At 39.2% G+C, this 16,779-nt stretch overlaps 1 protein-coding gene across 2 annotated transcripts in view; it reads right to left on the bottom strand.

The window, feature by feature from the left end:
* side-VI (sidestep VI) overlaps positions 1-16,779 on the bottom strand; it is a 597,055-nt gene that overhangs the window by 109,657 nt on the left and 470,619 nt on the right. For both annotated transcript variants that reach the window (XM_072300563.1, XM_019052193.2), the window contains one exon: positions 5,527-5,656. In XM_072300563.1, coding sequence (XP_072156664.1) covers positions 5,527-5,656 — 130 coding nt within the window. The remainder of the gene's footprint in view (positions 1-5,526; positions 5,657-16,779) is intronic.

Genomic DNA, 16,779 nt, shown 5'->3' with positions numbered 1-16,779 from the left:
CTAAAGTAAACCAAAATCGGTCCATTAGTACGGAAACGCCAATTGTTTTAGTCAAACTTGCTTTACTGAGAAGTTTGGAAATGGCGTTTAGCGCCTTTTCGCATAAATACGTCCTTATGACATATTTAAACCGCCTCAAATCAAGTTCTATGCCTTCCTTTAACTTAAAATCAACAAACTGACATATTAGATATTTTCAGTGAATATAGAAACGTCTCTTTCAGAGATAAATGATTATTAATTCTTTTGGACCATCGTTACGTCTAAGGTCTACGTGTTAATTTGTTACGATATAATTGAGACATGGCACCCACTATATTCTTCAGACCTCATACAATAGAGCTCTAAACAAGACCAACGAATTTTAGAAATGAAGTAATAATTGGCGAGCGGCAAATCAGACGAAACTTGAAACTGTCACGGCTTCAGGGAAAGCGATCGCAGGTAAAACAGGTTGTTGTTTCGAAACATTCCCGTAATAATTGGCTTCCGTTATATTCTTTAGCAAGACCGAGATTAGGAAATGACATGACGGGCGTATCTTGCTGTCAAAAAGGAGATGAATATTTCACTGTAGGCGGGACGGGACCGCCGTATTAGTCCAAGCTCTTCGATAAAGCCCCGTCACGGAGCGGAATACTGCCGCGCTAAGGAAAAACGCCGTATGAACCTTCAGGCGTTGCCAAATTTCCTTCGGTAAATCACGAATTTTCCCGAAAATTTGTAAATATTTTTCCTCCAATTTTTCAGATAATTTTCTTTGCAATTACACCTAAAGTTCCTGAGAAATTCAAGCAAAAATATTCATAACTTTCTTAAAAAATAACTATTTTCTGAGAGGAAATTTGGCAACTCTCGAATGTTCATACGGTGTTTTTCCTTAGCACGGCGGAATATGCGCGAGTTCCCGGTCTCGACAGGAGCACGAGAGTAAATTGTTGTTAACACTCCGGAGGATATTTGAACCCATTTTAATTGTTAGACTTTGTCAAGCTGAGAGACAAGATTTTACCATCAGGCTTACCGCGCTTTGCACGAGGAACATTCCTTTATCGATGCCACAAAGGCGCGTGTCATTCATGTTGATGTGGAAACTGTGCAGGGTGCACGCTCCGAATCGAAAGTTTGAGCCGTAAGTGCACCGAACATTGTGCTCCTCCTGTGTCTCCGCCCCGTCAGCTGCCAACCGAGCAAGCTAACCTTAACAAAGCTCAGTTTTCTTGACAATACCTCGTACGCGCGTGGAAGCCGATGGCCTCGTACCGCTCACGACTCTTGTTCTTTCTACGCCGACGATTTAATGTTATTCGTAAATGTGAACGTTTCTCGGGAATATGACCGCAGATCATAAAAAGTACATCTTCAGATAATGCACCGAAAGAAAAGAGGCTGATTTAATATTTTGGATGTAAAAAAGTGTGCGAGTCTCAGAAAACGCACATTGGCGCCTACAAGACTGCAGAAATACTTCGCGCACTGCGGCAAACTCAGTGCGGTAGCCGGTCGGCGCGGACCGCATATTGGCGCCTACAAGACTGCAGAAATACTTCACGCATTGCGCCAAACACAGTAGGGTCACTAGTTTGTTGGCGTGAAACGTACATCGACGGCGAAACTACCAGACCACGTATCTCGTTTGCAGTGTTTAAACATATTCGCTTCCATTTTATTTTTTGAAAGGAGAACAAATCAATATCATTTCTTGAAATTTTCACAGAGTTTTCTTCGCAAAGAGAAAGAAAACACGGCAGTTTTCAAGAGTCGACGTTGAGTAGTTTTCCATTTAAAAAATAAAGTGCGACAGGGGGTCTATAACGTCGCAAACTAAGATACGTGGTTTGGTAGTTTTACAGTCGATTTGGGCAATTCTACGAAAACTGTCCAATTTGACCTCCAAAAAACTAAAAATTCAATTTGACTATATCGGATCGAGGGTTTAATTCCTTAAAGAAGTATAGTATCAATTTAATATACGAATACCTTATTTTATTAGACACCCCCCCTTCCAAAATATCCTAAGCAGCCGACAATCTCTCTCGTACCTTACCTGACCAACTTTTTCAGTAATCCATGATCAAGCAACAACGCTTGCATTCCAGGAAAGTCATTCATCTATAGCCAACTTCCAGAGGGTCAAAATTTAGCAATGCAATTTGGAAACGGGGGCCAACAAGGGCTTTGAGAACAGGAACAAGGATGCAAACGGTGTTCGGAAGATAAAGAGTCCGGGATATTGTTTCGGGGCGTTTTGCATACCCTCGACCGGAAGGATACCGTTAACCGTTAAGAAGGGGGAGTAGGAAAATGTACTATTGACAGAGTTGTCGCGGTACCTAAGAGACAGGCGAGGGGGGCGAAGTTTCGGCTCACTATCTTTATCCCAGGTTAAGCGGTAGGGCTCGGGTGGGCGGCGGGAGGGGGGTAAAGAAAAAGTTTTCGGCGGATAGGGAACAAAGTTGCCGTTATTGTTAGAGTAATATATTCAAACCGCACGTCGGACGACTTTATTTCAGCCATCATTAATCACAGGTTAATACCCGCGGATGACGCTCCAAACGTCAGCAGGAACTAACTTAACCTCTTCCTCCTTTTTCTTCCCACGCCCTGATGTATCGGCGTCGATTTACCTATTTTTACTTACCGTACTCACCACCATCTCCCTACTTAGTAAAATACGACGTGTTCCCGTGGTGGTGAGCAGTTTCGGAGTATATCTCCCGCGGTGGCGTGGCGTGAATTGCGATATATCGATTGTTATGCCATTTAAACCTATGTAAAAGGATCGATAATCAGGGTGTTCGCAGCGAACACCTTAATAATCGATTCTTTACCATAGGTTTAAATGGCAAAACCATCGATACATCGCAATTCACGCCACGCCACTGTATATTTCCCGAGTCTTCAGTGTGAATAAGTTACCTACATGCATGCGAGAGAGCTTGTTGAGACCAACCAGAATATTCAAAATAATTTGCTTTAATTTTTATGATCGAGCCCAATTATGTTGGTCATATTAGATGTTAAACTATGTGAGGAAACAAAATGTTCTTATATTACCACGTTTTCCATTATGGGCGTATTTAATCGGAATCCGTATTATTGCTGTTCACATTGCCTGATTTCTATTAATATTTTATGATCGAACTTTTTGTTTAGTAAAAATTAAGAGAATGCCTTTAATGTTTCTGAAAATTGTCTCTGGATGAAAAAAAGATATACTAAAGAAAATCTAGGTCAAAATGTTTTGCCTAGCTCTCCGTAGAAAAATTGAATACGCGAGGAGATTAGGCTAAATATGTTGAAGTTAGGTCGATGTTCGTTGAAGCCGTTATCATTTATCAATAGTGCAGTCGCGCTAAAAAAGTTATAAAAAACTTTTAAAAAAAACTATGAACATTTGGACGTTGCCAAATCTCCTTCAATGAGCATATGTTTTTTTAAAGAAATGTTACAATAATTTTTCTGAATTTTGTTAAATTTCAGAGTTGTTTGCAATCACCTTCCCTTAAAAATTCGGAAGAAAATATTTACAAATTTCCCGAAAATTAATATTTTTATAAGAAATTTGTCAGCGCCTGAAGGCTCATACAATGTTCTTCCTTGGCACGGTAGAGGAGGAAAGGAGACACTTGGATATACCTTGGTATTCGAATGGCGCTGCCAAAATCCTTCGACGAGACGTAGAGTGCACAATACAATGCTTGTCAACTCAACCGAAGTGCTTCATTAACCCTTGCAATTTAATCCATCAAACCTGAGCCGCTCGACGCTTTACGCCCTCCCGAAAGAAAAAGGTCGATCGACAAAAGATGCATCCACCAGATTAGCGAGGTCATCGACTGGAAGCCGAGTCGTTGGCTCCCGGCCCATTTATCTCGCATCTGAACTCGTTTACTCCCTCCGCTATAATTAAATATTAATTTGTCTGTTTTATTGGGGACTTAATCACTTTCGGGGTGTTCCAACCTTGGACCAGGAGCAAGATTGTTGGTGGACGCATCTTGGGATTTGAGGCTTTTCGGGCGAGGGCCGGCGGAGGGGTGCGGGGTGAAGGGGTGGCAAGTTCACTTGGACCGATGCCACCCAACTCCCGCAAAGCGATCGGGCTCCGGCGTGAATGTAATATTATCGGAATGGGAGTGATAAAAGTTGTATTAAACGCCTGAAAAAGCGGAGTGGAACGAGCCGATTTTACAACTGATTGGTTTTAGATACCTTCCCGGATAGGAGGAGGTTATCAGTTCAAGAATTCATCCTCGCCCCGCCTGACTTGGAGCCAGTGGCGTGGCGTGAATTACGATACATCGATCGTTATGCCATTTAAACCTATGGAAAAGGATCGATAAATAGGGTGTTCGCAGCGGACACCATAATAATCGATTCTTTACCATAGGTTTAAATGGCAAAACAATCGATACATCGCAATTCACGCCACGCCACTGCTTGGAGCCCTGGCTCCGGATCCGCGAGACAAGAAAATTAGAAAATGCCCATTCTGACAGCTCTCAGATCTGTCTCAGACTTACTTTAATTGGAATTTCTCTCTCTCACTTTTTTTTCTCCTCCCTCCCGCCGCGTCCTTTTTTCTCGCCTCGCTTTCCTCCCCCCGTCTTCGGCTTCCCGTTTTTTTTTTTCTCGGGGAAATACGTTGACACAATTTTTTCCCCGCTTTTATTTTTACCACCGAAGTCGAGTTCTTCCCATTGAGCGGCACCGCAATCGTAACAAATCTCCCTTCACTTACATATCTTCCACCTCCTCACGTCCCGTAACCTCTAAACCCTTTTTCTCGGGTCCTTTCGATTTTCTCTGGGTCATTATTAAAATCAAAGAAATATAACAAAGATTTTTTCTCCTGGAAGCGAATCTGCGTGAAAGTATATTGTCGGTTGACACAAAAAAGTAACAATTTAGGGTGAAACCAAGCAACAACTCAATTTTACCTAAATGCAATGCTGTATCAACCAAATGACGAAATTAGAACATGAGCTTATCGTAAAAATATAAATATAGAAAGAGTCCTTAAGGATGAATCCGTCCGTTCATCCGCATTGTAAGACTCACAATTGCTACCAAAGGTTATTTTTGCAATTTTTTAGGTATTTTGGACCCTCTGGTTCACGATAGCTTAATTTTTAGAGCCACGATTCAGCCAAATTCACATTTTCGATTTTGTGAACGATAAAATTCAAAACAGCAGTAAATGTTCAACATCAATTTAAGGGACAATCGAAGCGAAATCTCCTATTAAAAACGATTCATAGTATGTACACATACATTTCTAAGTATTGTTAATTTTCGGCTCATACGAGTTAAATGTCTTGTGCATATACTTATAATTATAGAGTGTAATTTTACACATTTAAGACTATAAAAACTGGACGGTTAAGGGAATGCGTATTGATACACACAATTTTGGCACATGCTCGTATTAAATGGAGCAAGTTGAACATTTAAATGAGAAAGAAAGAAGAAGAAAAATCATGGACTTGAATCCAAACGCGGAAAGCTTTTGAATCAATTTACCTGTAAACTGCAGTCTCTCCATTTTTATACCAGATGACCAGCAAGACACTATCATTTTTTATGGGTGGTGTGATATCGCAAGGCAAAGAAGCCTGTCCTTTAATGACAGCTTGCACCTGGATTATTGGCCCTGTGAACATAAGACAATCAATCAGTGCGTGATCTTGCTAGAATCCAGAGTCTACGACAATCTATAAAACTGAATCGGAAAACACTACATAAATGTTGTACACTCGTTTGGTTGATGAGCTCATAAGATCGTTCCAATTTTCTGTTTATATACATTTGACATTAAACATTTTCAAACATTCGGAGATGACTGCAAACATACGTTTTCCGAAGGCCCGCTTGAAAGTCACTCGACACACATACGAAATCTTTTTTGTGTTCCAAGTTCTTTTAATAATACATTTAATGTACCAAGATTCGTTCAGACTCACGAAAAAAAGCTTTCTAGCTTTTATATCCTTATGCTTCAAATTTTTTTTTGAATGGGAACAGAAGAAATCTCCCACAGGGGGATCTTTTATCACCACTTTAAAATTGCGTCTAATGGGAGGATATAACTCCAAACACATTTTGTCATGGGAACGGAGTTCCCCATGTTGTCATGGGAACGGAGTTCCCCATGATATTACAATCGTTCCGTTGCTTTCGCTATGGGATTCCCTATACCTCTGCGACCTTGAGCGTTTCGCCCAGTCTCCGATTTTTGGTTGATTTTCCGATGTATCAAAAACCGTTGTATTTTTTAGCCAATCATGTCTCTACGTCAAGTTGTGTTGATTGCTAAAATTCGCTTTCAGCGAGTTTTTTTCCACTTTGAGATGTCGTGTCTGACTGGTAAATCTGCGCAGAACCACGAAGTTCCGTTTTTAGGCAAATTCTTTTTTTTGGGAGGTTCTGATTGGTTATTTTTCGCCATCAGTTTTCTGTTCGTTAGTGCAAAAGATCGCCTACCTCGGTGTTCTTGAGAAGCCGCCATTATCCCACCTCAAATTTGAAAAATAGAAGTAAAGAAATAATAACCATCGTACAAGGTGGAAAATTGTTCTGGAGGACTCGTTACGGGTAAAGAAGTCAAAATCAGAGCTCGATTGATTGATTTAATTCATGGATACGCAAATATTGCCTTAGCTCAACGGCCGCGATCGGAATGCGTACTGGGATGAACCTCAAAACGCATTAAAACAGTGCGAACCATGGCTCCTACAGCAATACAGCAATGCGCTTCATATCATCAAGGTCTCTTGTGATAAGTCCCGCCCATTGCCCGAGTCTTTTAAATGCTATTTTTACTCCCGCTCACGTGGATCCGTCACAGCCTAGTTGACTAAACCGCCTCGTACTTATGATTAGATGCAAGCACCCGGCGATCGTGAGTTCGATACCCGACGATGGGTACTACTTTTTAATGGTTGTATTGAATGTTTTAGACTAATCATCAAAAAATAATTAATAGTAGATGATAAATGTACGAACATTTTCTCGTGAGTTAATATGTTAAACAAAAATACTGGAATATACCTCCTTCATATAATCAGCCACATGTTCCCCCAAATTAATTACGTTATTTTCTTTTTTCAATAAAGTTAATTTGCATTCAACGTTCGTAAGTTAAGCAAAAAGTACCTATTGATACAAATAGAAAGACATGAAAATAGTATGTCTAACATTTCAGTTGTTTTTTTTTTTTTTTTTTTATTTATTTTTTGTTTTTTTGTTTTTTCAATAAAACAAATTGACTGGGACTAGAATCATCGTATCTCTGAAGACAAAAGCTAAGTTTTTTGATACAGAAATACTAATATATTCATCCTTTATATAATCAGGGAGATGTTGACCCAAATATTGATGTATATTTTCTCTGTTCGCCCAAATTAATGATGGTATTTTCTTTTTTCAATAAAATTAATTTACATTCCACGTTCTTAAAGCAATATTTTCTCCAAAATTCAGCAAAAAATAACAATTTATACCTACGCAAAAAGTAAATAAATAAATAAAGCAATGACATGAAAGTAGTATAGGTAGTACACATCTAACATTTCGGTTACATCTATTTGAATGAAAAAAATGGCAACTTAGGAAGCACATAGGTCACTTATCGACGGTGAAACTACCAAACCACGTATCTCGGTTTGCGACGTCGCAGACTTTCTGTCATACTTTATTTTATTAAATGAAAACTACTTAACGTCCAGTCTTGAAAATTTCCGTGATTTTTCCTCTTCGTGCGGAGAAAATTCTGTGAAAATTTCAAGGAATGATATTGATTTGGTCTACTTCAAAAAAATAAAATGTGAGCGGAGATTTTTAAACACCGCAAACGAGATACGTGGTTTGGTAGTTTCACCGTCGTTATGATGCGTATTCGGGCATATGCGTAGAGTAAAAATATCATACTTTACGCCGAAAAAACGAAACTGAAAGTTAAATGCGTTAACTTCCAAAAACCATACATAATCCAACGAAAATAAATAATTGGTAAATAACAGCTTTCTTGTATGCAAAGAAAAAAAATTAAAAATGTTAAAAAAGAGATGTCGACACAAAATTACATAGCCCCTTCAATTCTGAAGATACTACAAACGAACTGTACCTTAAAATTTTCATATCCCAGAAGCAAAAGTTCCCATGACGAATATTGCTATCGCTAGCGATTGCAAAAACCAACTTGTTTCTCAATTCAATCTTGTGTGCTTTGATTCTATTCTGTCAAAACTGGTACATTGGCAGTTCATTCCTTCCAACGATTTTAAATTTCAGCTATTAAGTTGTAGATTTTTAGTAGACTCTGAGTGGCGAAACCAAATCCATGATGTTGTAGCACGATGGTAACAAATTTAAGTGCGGCACTATATCTCAACCATGAAGTTCTGCTTAATCCGAAAAGCTGACGGGTCGCAGTTTCACCGAAGCACACATGCAGCACACTCTGTCAGCGAGCTGTGACGCTTCTTATCTCACGGCGTGCCTGACAATACCAGAGGCACGACTTACAGTTAACTTTTTTCTCTCACAGCTGTACTGGTTTAATCTCGCATAAAACATAGGTAAATACACCTGACTCATACGACGAAAAGCAATTGCACACTCGGATCATTATGATAGGTGTATTGTCGCTTTTTGCTCTTTCCCATCAACCGTTTACGATTCCACGGTTTGATTAGTGATTGGCATGATGGAAAAGTAAACAAAGACATGACCTAGAAAAGAAATGGCACGGAGAGGAGTGTTAAAAAGGGAAACGGAGAGACTCGGCTTTGAAAGAAAAAAGGCGAGTACAGAGCATCATTTTATTAAGAAGCGAGTCTTTTGCAAGTTTTCGCGATGAGCTGCGAGGGGGTGGGGGAGCATATGTGCATTTGAGCGGCCTGGGGGTAGGTTTTAGGAGTACACCGCGAGAGGAGTCATGTGACTTGGAAAGATGCACTTATGGGTGAATTACTTTGAAATGGTAATTTAAATAAATAAGCTGAAAGACGAGAACACTGAGAGGCTTTGACGCAAAGCGCAGTAACTGACAAAGATCATTCTCCTCCCTCGCGATCCGTCCGCGGAACACTCGTAAGAGAGTTCGAACACAATTTTCCGGCGGGCCCGAGCCGACTTTTTATTCGAATCGACGCGACACAGCGCGGCTCCGACTGATTGGCAGAGTGGTGCGTGCAGTCATTTTATTTCTATTCACATCCACTTTACATTTGTATCCTCTTTCTCTCGTTTCCTTTTTTTTTCGCTTTTTAAATTGTCACACCCTAATTTTTCTCGGTCTTTCGACGTTTTAATCTAGTCGAGTAGCGGAGCGCTTTAACAGGTAAATTGAACGTCAATATCAGTTGGTAGGAACTCGTAAGTGCACTCGATGTACGCTTATATACGGCGTACAGTGCTGCCGTGCTAAGGAAAAACGTCGTATGAACCTTCAGGCGATGCCAAATTTTCTTCGACAAAACACGAATTCCCTGGTAAACTTATGAATACTTTTCCTCCAATTTTTCAGTGAATATTGTTTGTATTTTTATCTAAAGTTCCTGAAAATTTCAAGGAAAAACATTCATAATTTTCCTCATAAATAAACATTTTATGAAAGGAAATTTGGCATCCTTCGAATGTTCACACGGCGTCCTTCCTTAGCACGACAGAATAGCACAGTGTCGTTCATACCTCACAACAGGGGTAGGGAGGGCAAAGGGATTGGAACTTTGCAAATATGGTCTTTCCCCTTACACGAGAGCGTAAAAGCGCATTTCCATTTCAACTTAAGCCCTGGAGATCTTAGAGTTAGATAGACTACAGGGATTAACATAAAAAGCAGATACGCCGAGCTAGAAAAAGTCAATCCTCATTGCAAAATACAGGGTGATCCACTCCAGGGTTAAACGGCCAGACTGCAGGAGCGTGTTCTATGAGTCAAAATAAGACTTTTTTGTTGTATGAAGTCCCCCAGTCGGAGCTATGCCCCCCTCCCCCCAAATTTCAGGAAGTCAATAATTTTTCCTGAATTTGGCAACGGCTGTGGACCACTTCTCAATTTTCCTCTTCCTCTACCAACACCTTTTCATGTTATTTTTCTTCATCTTCTTTCCTTCCTTCAATCTCTAATACTTTGTCATCTAGAATATGTTATGACAATTTGAGCATGTAAGACGAGGATTCACGAGGAAGGAAGCACGGATTCCTATTATTTCTCCAGGGAAGCGTGTTTGCTTGATATAAAAATTAAAATTTGAAAAAAGATAATTTTTCATGAAACTTTGTACTTTCCTGTACTTATATGCCTTGAGTTCAGAAATGATCCTTAAAAAAAAATTCGAAAACTCAGTTTAAAGAGGCGGTTTGGGGGTGTTTGGCTCCTGGAGTCTGACCGTTTAACCTTGCATCACTCTGAATAATTCAATTTACATTCGATGCGAATAATAATAATTTTAAGCATTCGGCGCAGGTTATGTTACGGTCAGGAACCAATCATGTGATAGTTTAAATACGACAAAATAATGGTAGCATCTTCAAATCGATACGAAAAATATAGGAATCAAAGAAGTAAAGCACGAGGGTAATGAGAAAGTTAGGAAAGGGCGGCGGGGGAAATGGGAGATCTGCGGAAACAAGGAACATAGTGTTCCAAAAGGGAGAGGGGGTGAGATGGGGTTGCGGTCTCCCAAGAAGGGTTTCAATAAATGGAGCATGCCAGGCAAATGGTTAGACGTGCAGTGATAGTTGCGCATTCAACCTCCAGAAAACGTTGCCAAATTCCTGATTTCAACTGCTCAAACTTCCCTGAATTTACGAGGGAGATTTTGGTTTGATATCTTAGCTCGCGGCTCTTTGATTGAACAAAGCTCCAGGGGAATGAAGCTATACGATCATATTCTAGGACTGAAAATGAGTCAAATATACAGATATTTTGCAACGTTTTATCTCTAGTCTGACAAATTAAACTCGTTGGAATGGGAAGAATGAGATTGAGAAAAAGGGAAGCTGAAAAAGCGGAGGAAGGAGAAGATGAAAAAGAAAAAAAAGAAGAAAAGAAAAAGAGGAAAACAGAAGAAGAGCATAGAGAGGAATAGAGGAAAACAAGGAAGCAACTGATGAAAAAAAAGAGAGGAAGAAGAAGAGGTGGAAGAATAAAAGTACAAATATTAATATATATAAATCCATAAAGATGGTTTACATTTTGTTGCAGAGTACTTTTGACGGAGAATGTAAGACTGAAGGCTGTACAGATTATCGCAAAGTAACAAACGGAGTCCCCTTCATTTCATGTTATAGGCAAAAAGGCTTCCGCGGTGTTGAAATAGTTGTATCTTTTTTCATAACTAAGAAAAATGGGACTTTTCTTTAGCTGTCATACATCCAAATGATCTGACCATCTAAGTTTTCAGGAATATTTTTCCGAAATATAAACATAGGTGGACCTAAACGAACGTAGGTTGGGCCTTGTGCACTTTTGAGGCCTTTCCGCGTCTTTTGCAAGAAATTGGAAAACTAAATAGTAATTATTTCCATCCGTATTTGTATTGCCAGAGTTTGTAAGGTGATCTACAGTACAACCTCTGTCAATTTTTTAAATACGTCTTGTTCCCGTTCATAATTTTAATCATAATATTTCAACTGAATTGATGTATGTCAAATAAAAGGAAGAACGCCATTTGTATAAGGACATCTTGTTCCAATACATGATTGTAATCACAATATTTCAATTAAATTCATCTATTCGCAAAAAAGGAGCGCGGAGGAGTGACAACAAGAGTTGAAAAGTAAGTACTCTGATTTGGGCAATAAGTAGGCCGACACGAGACAAACAAATAAGCGAGAGAATGGTGGTGAGAAGAGCATCCGTCAGGAGGTGGTAGATGAAGCACTGAGGGAGGGGACTCTCAAATACACGCAATGCGTCGAGAAAGCGTGAATACTTGTTTTATCTGGTGCTCGGTTTCAAGATGTTGGTAACGGCTAAACAAGAGAGGGGAGCAGCTGAGGACTCGCTTGGAACTCGGGGATGATGTTTTAGCACCTATTTTTATGGGACATTCCGCTCAACTTAATTATTCCTCCTCAACAGTATTTCGACTTGACTTCTCGCCACTCCTATCATGTCTGAGTTGTAAGTTCCTCACTCCTTTTCATCTAAACCGTTGCCAACCTTGATTCAGGGAAAAACCATGCAACTATACTCGTAAGGTACTTAAGCTTTCAATGAGGTGGCAGACAATTGTGACACCGTGATTTGACCGAAATCATTACAGCTAAGTAATAAGTAAATAGGGTGGTAATAATAGTAGAGCCTAACACTCAACTAACCCTCAAGATCTGCGAAAATAAGGAACAAAAATAGACTCGTTTGGAAACAAATACGAATGGCGTTAAAATGAAATAAGACGGTTTGTAGAAAGTAAAAATGTTAATTGAAACTAAACAAATTCAAATCAGTAAACTTTTCCTTAAATTTCAGACAGAAAAGTTGAAGACCAATTACTAACAATAAAAGTGACAGCATTTTTCTTCAATCTTATACACTCTATCATTGATTGAGGTACTGGAAAAATGGCTGATCGTATAGAATTGAACATGGAATTGACGTCATCTCAAACATGTGTTTTGCGTGGTTGCCAAATTACATATGTATATTTTGATTAACCCTAACAATAGAGAATTGACCCCTTTACCATAAATTGTTCATAATTTATTCAATTTTACAAACACTGTTCTAATATTTCGCAATCATAGACAAATTCTCCGAATTAGTAATGAACATTCATTTTTTTTTTTTTTTTTTTTTTTTTTTTTTTTACCTTGCGTTGTAACAAGAAATCTAGCGAGGCTCTCTTCGCAATTCAGTTATTGTTGGGTTGATTTATTGCATTTTTCATCTGTACCTCATGTGGCTCCATTTTAGGCGGATAGTTTACATAGTAATCATGGTGTTTCTAATAGCTCATGTTAACATGGTATGTAAAATCAGTTCTATAGCGTACTCGATATTGTTTTAACTAGATGCAAATTCATAATTGGGCGTGTTTATGCTAGACGGAACTATGTGGAAATAAATTAAATATTAGCTACATAATATTTCCACACTACATCGTGCTTTTTAATTTACCTCATTTGTTCATGGTGTTTTTGAGTATACATGCGTTCAATTTTTCTACTTGATCACAAAATTTTAAAGTTTCATCATCATAATTCCGCAGTTACGACTTTTTGATTTGGAACCTTGTGTACTCGAGGCTAGGTCTTGCCAAGATCGATAAAATTGGTTGGTTTTTATCATTTCAAGGACGGATGAGACTTTTTTTACTGAACGACTTTCTAGTATACTATGATTTTCATCCTTGCTTTGAGAAATCAAGAAAATTAGCCAAAAATTATCCACGATGAATTATATGCTGGAATGAAAATTGATGAAAATTACGACAGGAGGTCTGTGACGTCGCAAATCGAAATACGTGGCCTTTTAGTTTCACCGTCAATTAATTAGTACATATGTACAATAGTTTTCGTATCGTCCTCTTACAAAGATGTGTTTTGTGTTTTTCCTTTGTTTCCAAGACCACGGGCCGAGAGCCAACTCCAGTCAGACGAAATTCTGATGGAACCTCCTCACAACATCGATCACAGGTTAGGAATCCACCTTCCCGCGTAGCAACTCCGGTAACTGCAGTCAAACGAAGTCCTGATAGACCCTCGTCAAAACAAGGATCACAGGTTAGAAATCCACCTTCCGGCGGAGCAACTCCGGTAACTGCAGTCAAACGAAGTCCTAAGGGAGCCTCTTCACATCAAGGATCACAGGTTAGGAATCCACCTTTCGGCGGAGCAACTCCGGTAACTTCATTCAAACGAAGTCCTGAGGAAGCCTCTTCACAAAAAGGATCACAGGTTAGGAATTCATCTTCCCGCCTGGCATATCCGCCAACTTCAGTCAAACGAGGTCCTAAGGTAGCCTCTTCACAACAAGGACCACGGGTCAGAAATCCAGCTTTCTTGAAAGCTCTGCTGGAGGAGGACCCTTGCTCCAAACGGTATTTCAGCCGGCACTACAATGTATCAATGAGAACGAGAACGGAGAACTGCGTTGGAGCCTTTGACGCCCTTGAAATGGTGGACCATAGAGGACTTCGACTTCTTTGCCGGAAAGCTAGAGAACCAGCTTGTAGATTGCACCCGGATGAGGTAAAACCAAGGTGCACAGTGATAGTTCGATCCGGATTTTGCAGCTCTCTTTGGCCATGCAAGCATGACGTCGTCAAATTACAGGACTGCGTCACAGAAAATGCTGCACGGCAAGTGAGAAACCTGCACTGATGTGGGTTTCTGTCAACGCGGCGTGAGAATCGGTCATTTAGCTTGCCGCAAAATTGAATCTGAACTGTTGATCCTCACAGACTAATGAATAAAAATATTATCTGATTAAATATGAATTATTCACAAGAAAAATTCACGAAAATTAACCCCTCTAAAAACACGATGCACGACCGTGATTTCATCACTGATCGCGGAGAATAAACAGATATCGAGTCTAGCGGTAAGGGATTCATACGTGGTAATTCAAATTATTTAGTTCAAAGAGAAAAAAGAAATCGCTTCAGGATCAAAAAATATATTTTAATTTTCAATAATATGTCTTCCAGTAAAGAGTCCTGCTCTTTCTGATGTGAAGTTCTCTCATTCTAAAAGCTCGATGATAAGAGGGAAATGCCAGTTCCCGTCTGCAAATTTTCATGTCCTCTAGATGATTCAAAATGTGACGATCTTGATCAGTGATTCGATCATTTCTGTGATTCTAAATCAGGATCACACGTTCTATTTCTGCCTTTCCAGCTTGCAGATCCGGACGTTCTATAGTTCAAAAATATTTTGCTTGCTTAGAATGCAGATTAGTGAGATTAGCAAAATAAACAGCCAAACTTAAGAGATCAGGGGCATGGTTTCGAATTATGGAATGATTGGCTATCGACATCGAATTTATAAAACTGCCGGGGCCTGCGCCTAAGGGGGCGGCTGAAAGAGGACACAATCCTAAGATCCACACCGTCAAATTTTGAAAAATTCATCCTAAAATTACATTTTTGAAAGTAATTGATTCTAACTATTGACCTTTATTAGTCCACAAAAATTTCTGAATATCCTTAATTCCAAACATAAATTGAAGGTATTACTAAAAGGAACTATGTTTTTCAAATTAGTGTGCAACGTAGTGCTTTCTAGCGTAAATACTATCAATAGACAGTATCCTGATAGACAAAATGAAGCGGGGATACTTTTAGTATACTCCCGTCCTAAGCAAGAACACCGTAAATCCATTGAGATTTTCCCTCGTTTTTTAGAACTTAATACTTTATATAAAATAAAAACTATTTTACCAATGCACCTCAAATTTTCAAGTTAAGTTCTTGATAGTATTTGCGAGAAAATTCTGTAAAAATATTGTCCCAAGGTACACAAGTTTTTCTACTCAGATACATTTTATCAACAACATGTAAAATGGCGTTTACGGCGTTTTTGCGTTGCACGGCAGTATAATAAACGTTGAATAATGTTTTCACATGACATGTTTTCGACATAATATTTTCACTGGAGAAAAAATTTCCAAATTTTTTACTTCAAAAAGGAATTTGGTATATTTGGTCACGTGTAAATTATGTTTGCAAATATATTTCGTAGTTGAGCTCTGATTCTCGTTGGCCTGACGCGGTAAATCTGGAGCGAAGTTGAGCAGCATGCGAGTTTAGGATATCTAACGAACCCGAGAGCTAGCTGCACGTCGTCCGTAACTCGAGGCTTCTTGACCTTTAACCGGGGGAGTCACGTTTCACATGCATAACACATGTTGTGAATTTCCTCCCAAACTTCCTCGAGCAGGGCGGAAATATTTTGAAAACTTTTGATTTACAGTGGCCTATTAAGCGTATGTTTTTATCAATAATAAATGTCCGGACTAGTTTTTAACTTTGCAGCAATTCGCTCAGCCGGTCTGAAATCCCTCGCATGTAAATGTTTTTTGTTTCGTAGTGGCCCTCGCAACAACCCCTACAGCCCCTCTCGCGCGGTACAACACTCAAAGCCGGTCCCTGGAACAGCTTAAAACTATTCTACTTGTACGTCCCATAATGAAATGTGTTTTAGATGCAAAAACCATCCTGTGCGTTCTCGGTATACAAGGCAACGGTGCAAGATCTCCGGCTCTCTAAATATGTTTCAAAAAGGGGAAAACACGCGAAGCATGGCTTGGATACTGTAAGTAACAAGGTGGTAGAACAGTGTTGGGCACACATTGTATTGAAGAGAAATCAAGTCCAAAAATCCAAATAAAATGAAATGAAATGAAATTAGAACTTTAAAATGAACTCTAGTACTAGCGTGCTAAGAAAAAACGCCGTATGCACATTCGAGAGTTGCCAAATTTCCTTCGATGAAATGTTCATTTTTGAGGAAAGCTATAGATCTTTTTCCTTAAAATTTTCGGGATCTTTAGGTGAAATCGCGAACAAAATTATCTGACAAATTGGAGGAAAAATATTCACAAATTTTCCCTATAAAAATGTGGTAACGCCTGAAGGTTCATACGACGTTCTTACCTAGTACGGCAGAATAGCACTGAAACTCATTTGCTCTGAATTCACTCTCATTAACTATTTTTTTTTTTTGTCTCTCAAAGTGTACCTGCTTCTGAAAACTAACTGCTCAGTTCAAAGTGGAAACATCGAAAAAACTAAGAAAAAAGGTGAGAGTCGAAGATAAATGATG

The sequence above is a fragment of the Bemisia tabaci genome, chromosome 5 (assembly GCF_918797505.1).
Source record: "Bemisia tabaci chromosome 5, PGI_BMITA_v3".
Classification (NCBI taxonomy): Eukaryota; Metazoa; Arthropoda; class Insecta; order Hemiptera; family Aleyrodidae; genus Bemisia; species Bemisia tabaci.
The sequence above is the reverse complement of the archived record's forward strand: the minus strand, read 5'-3'. Positions and strand labels throughout refer to the sequence as shown.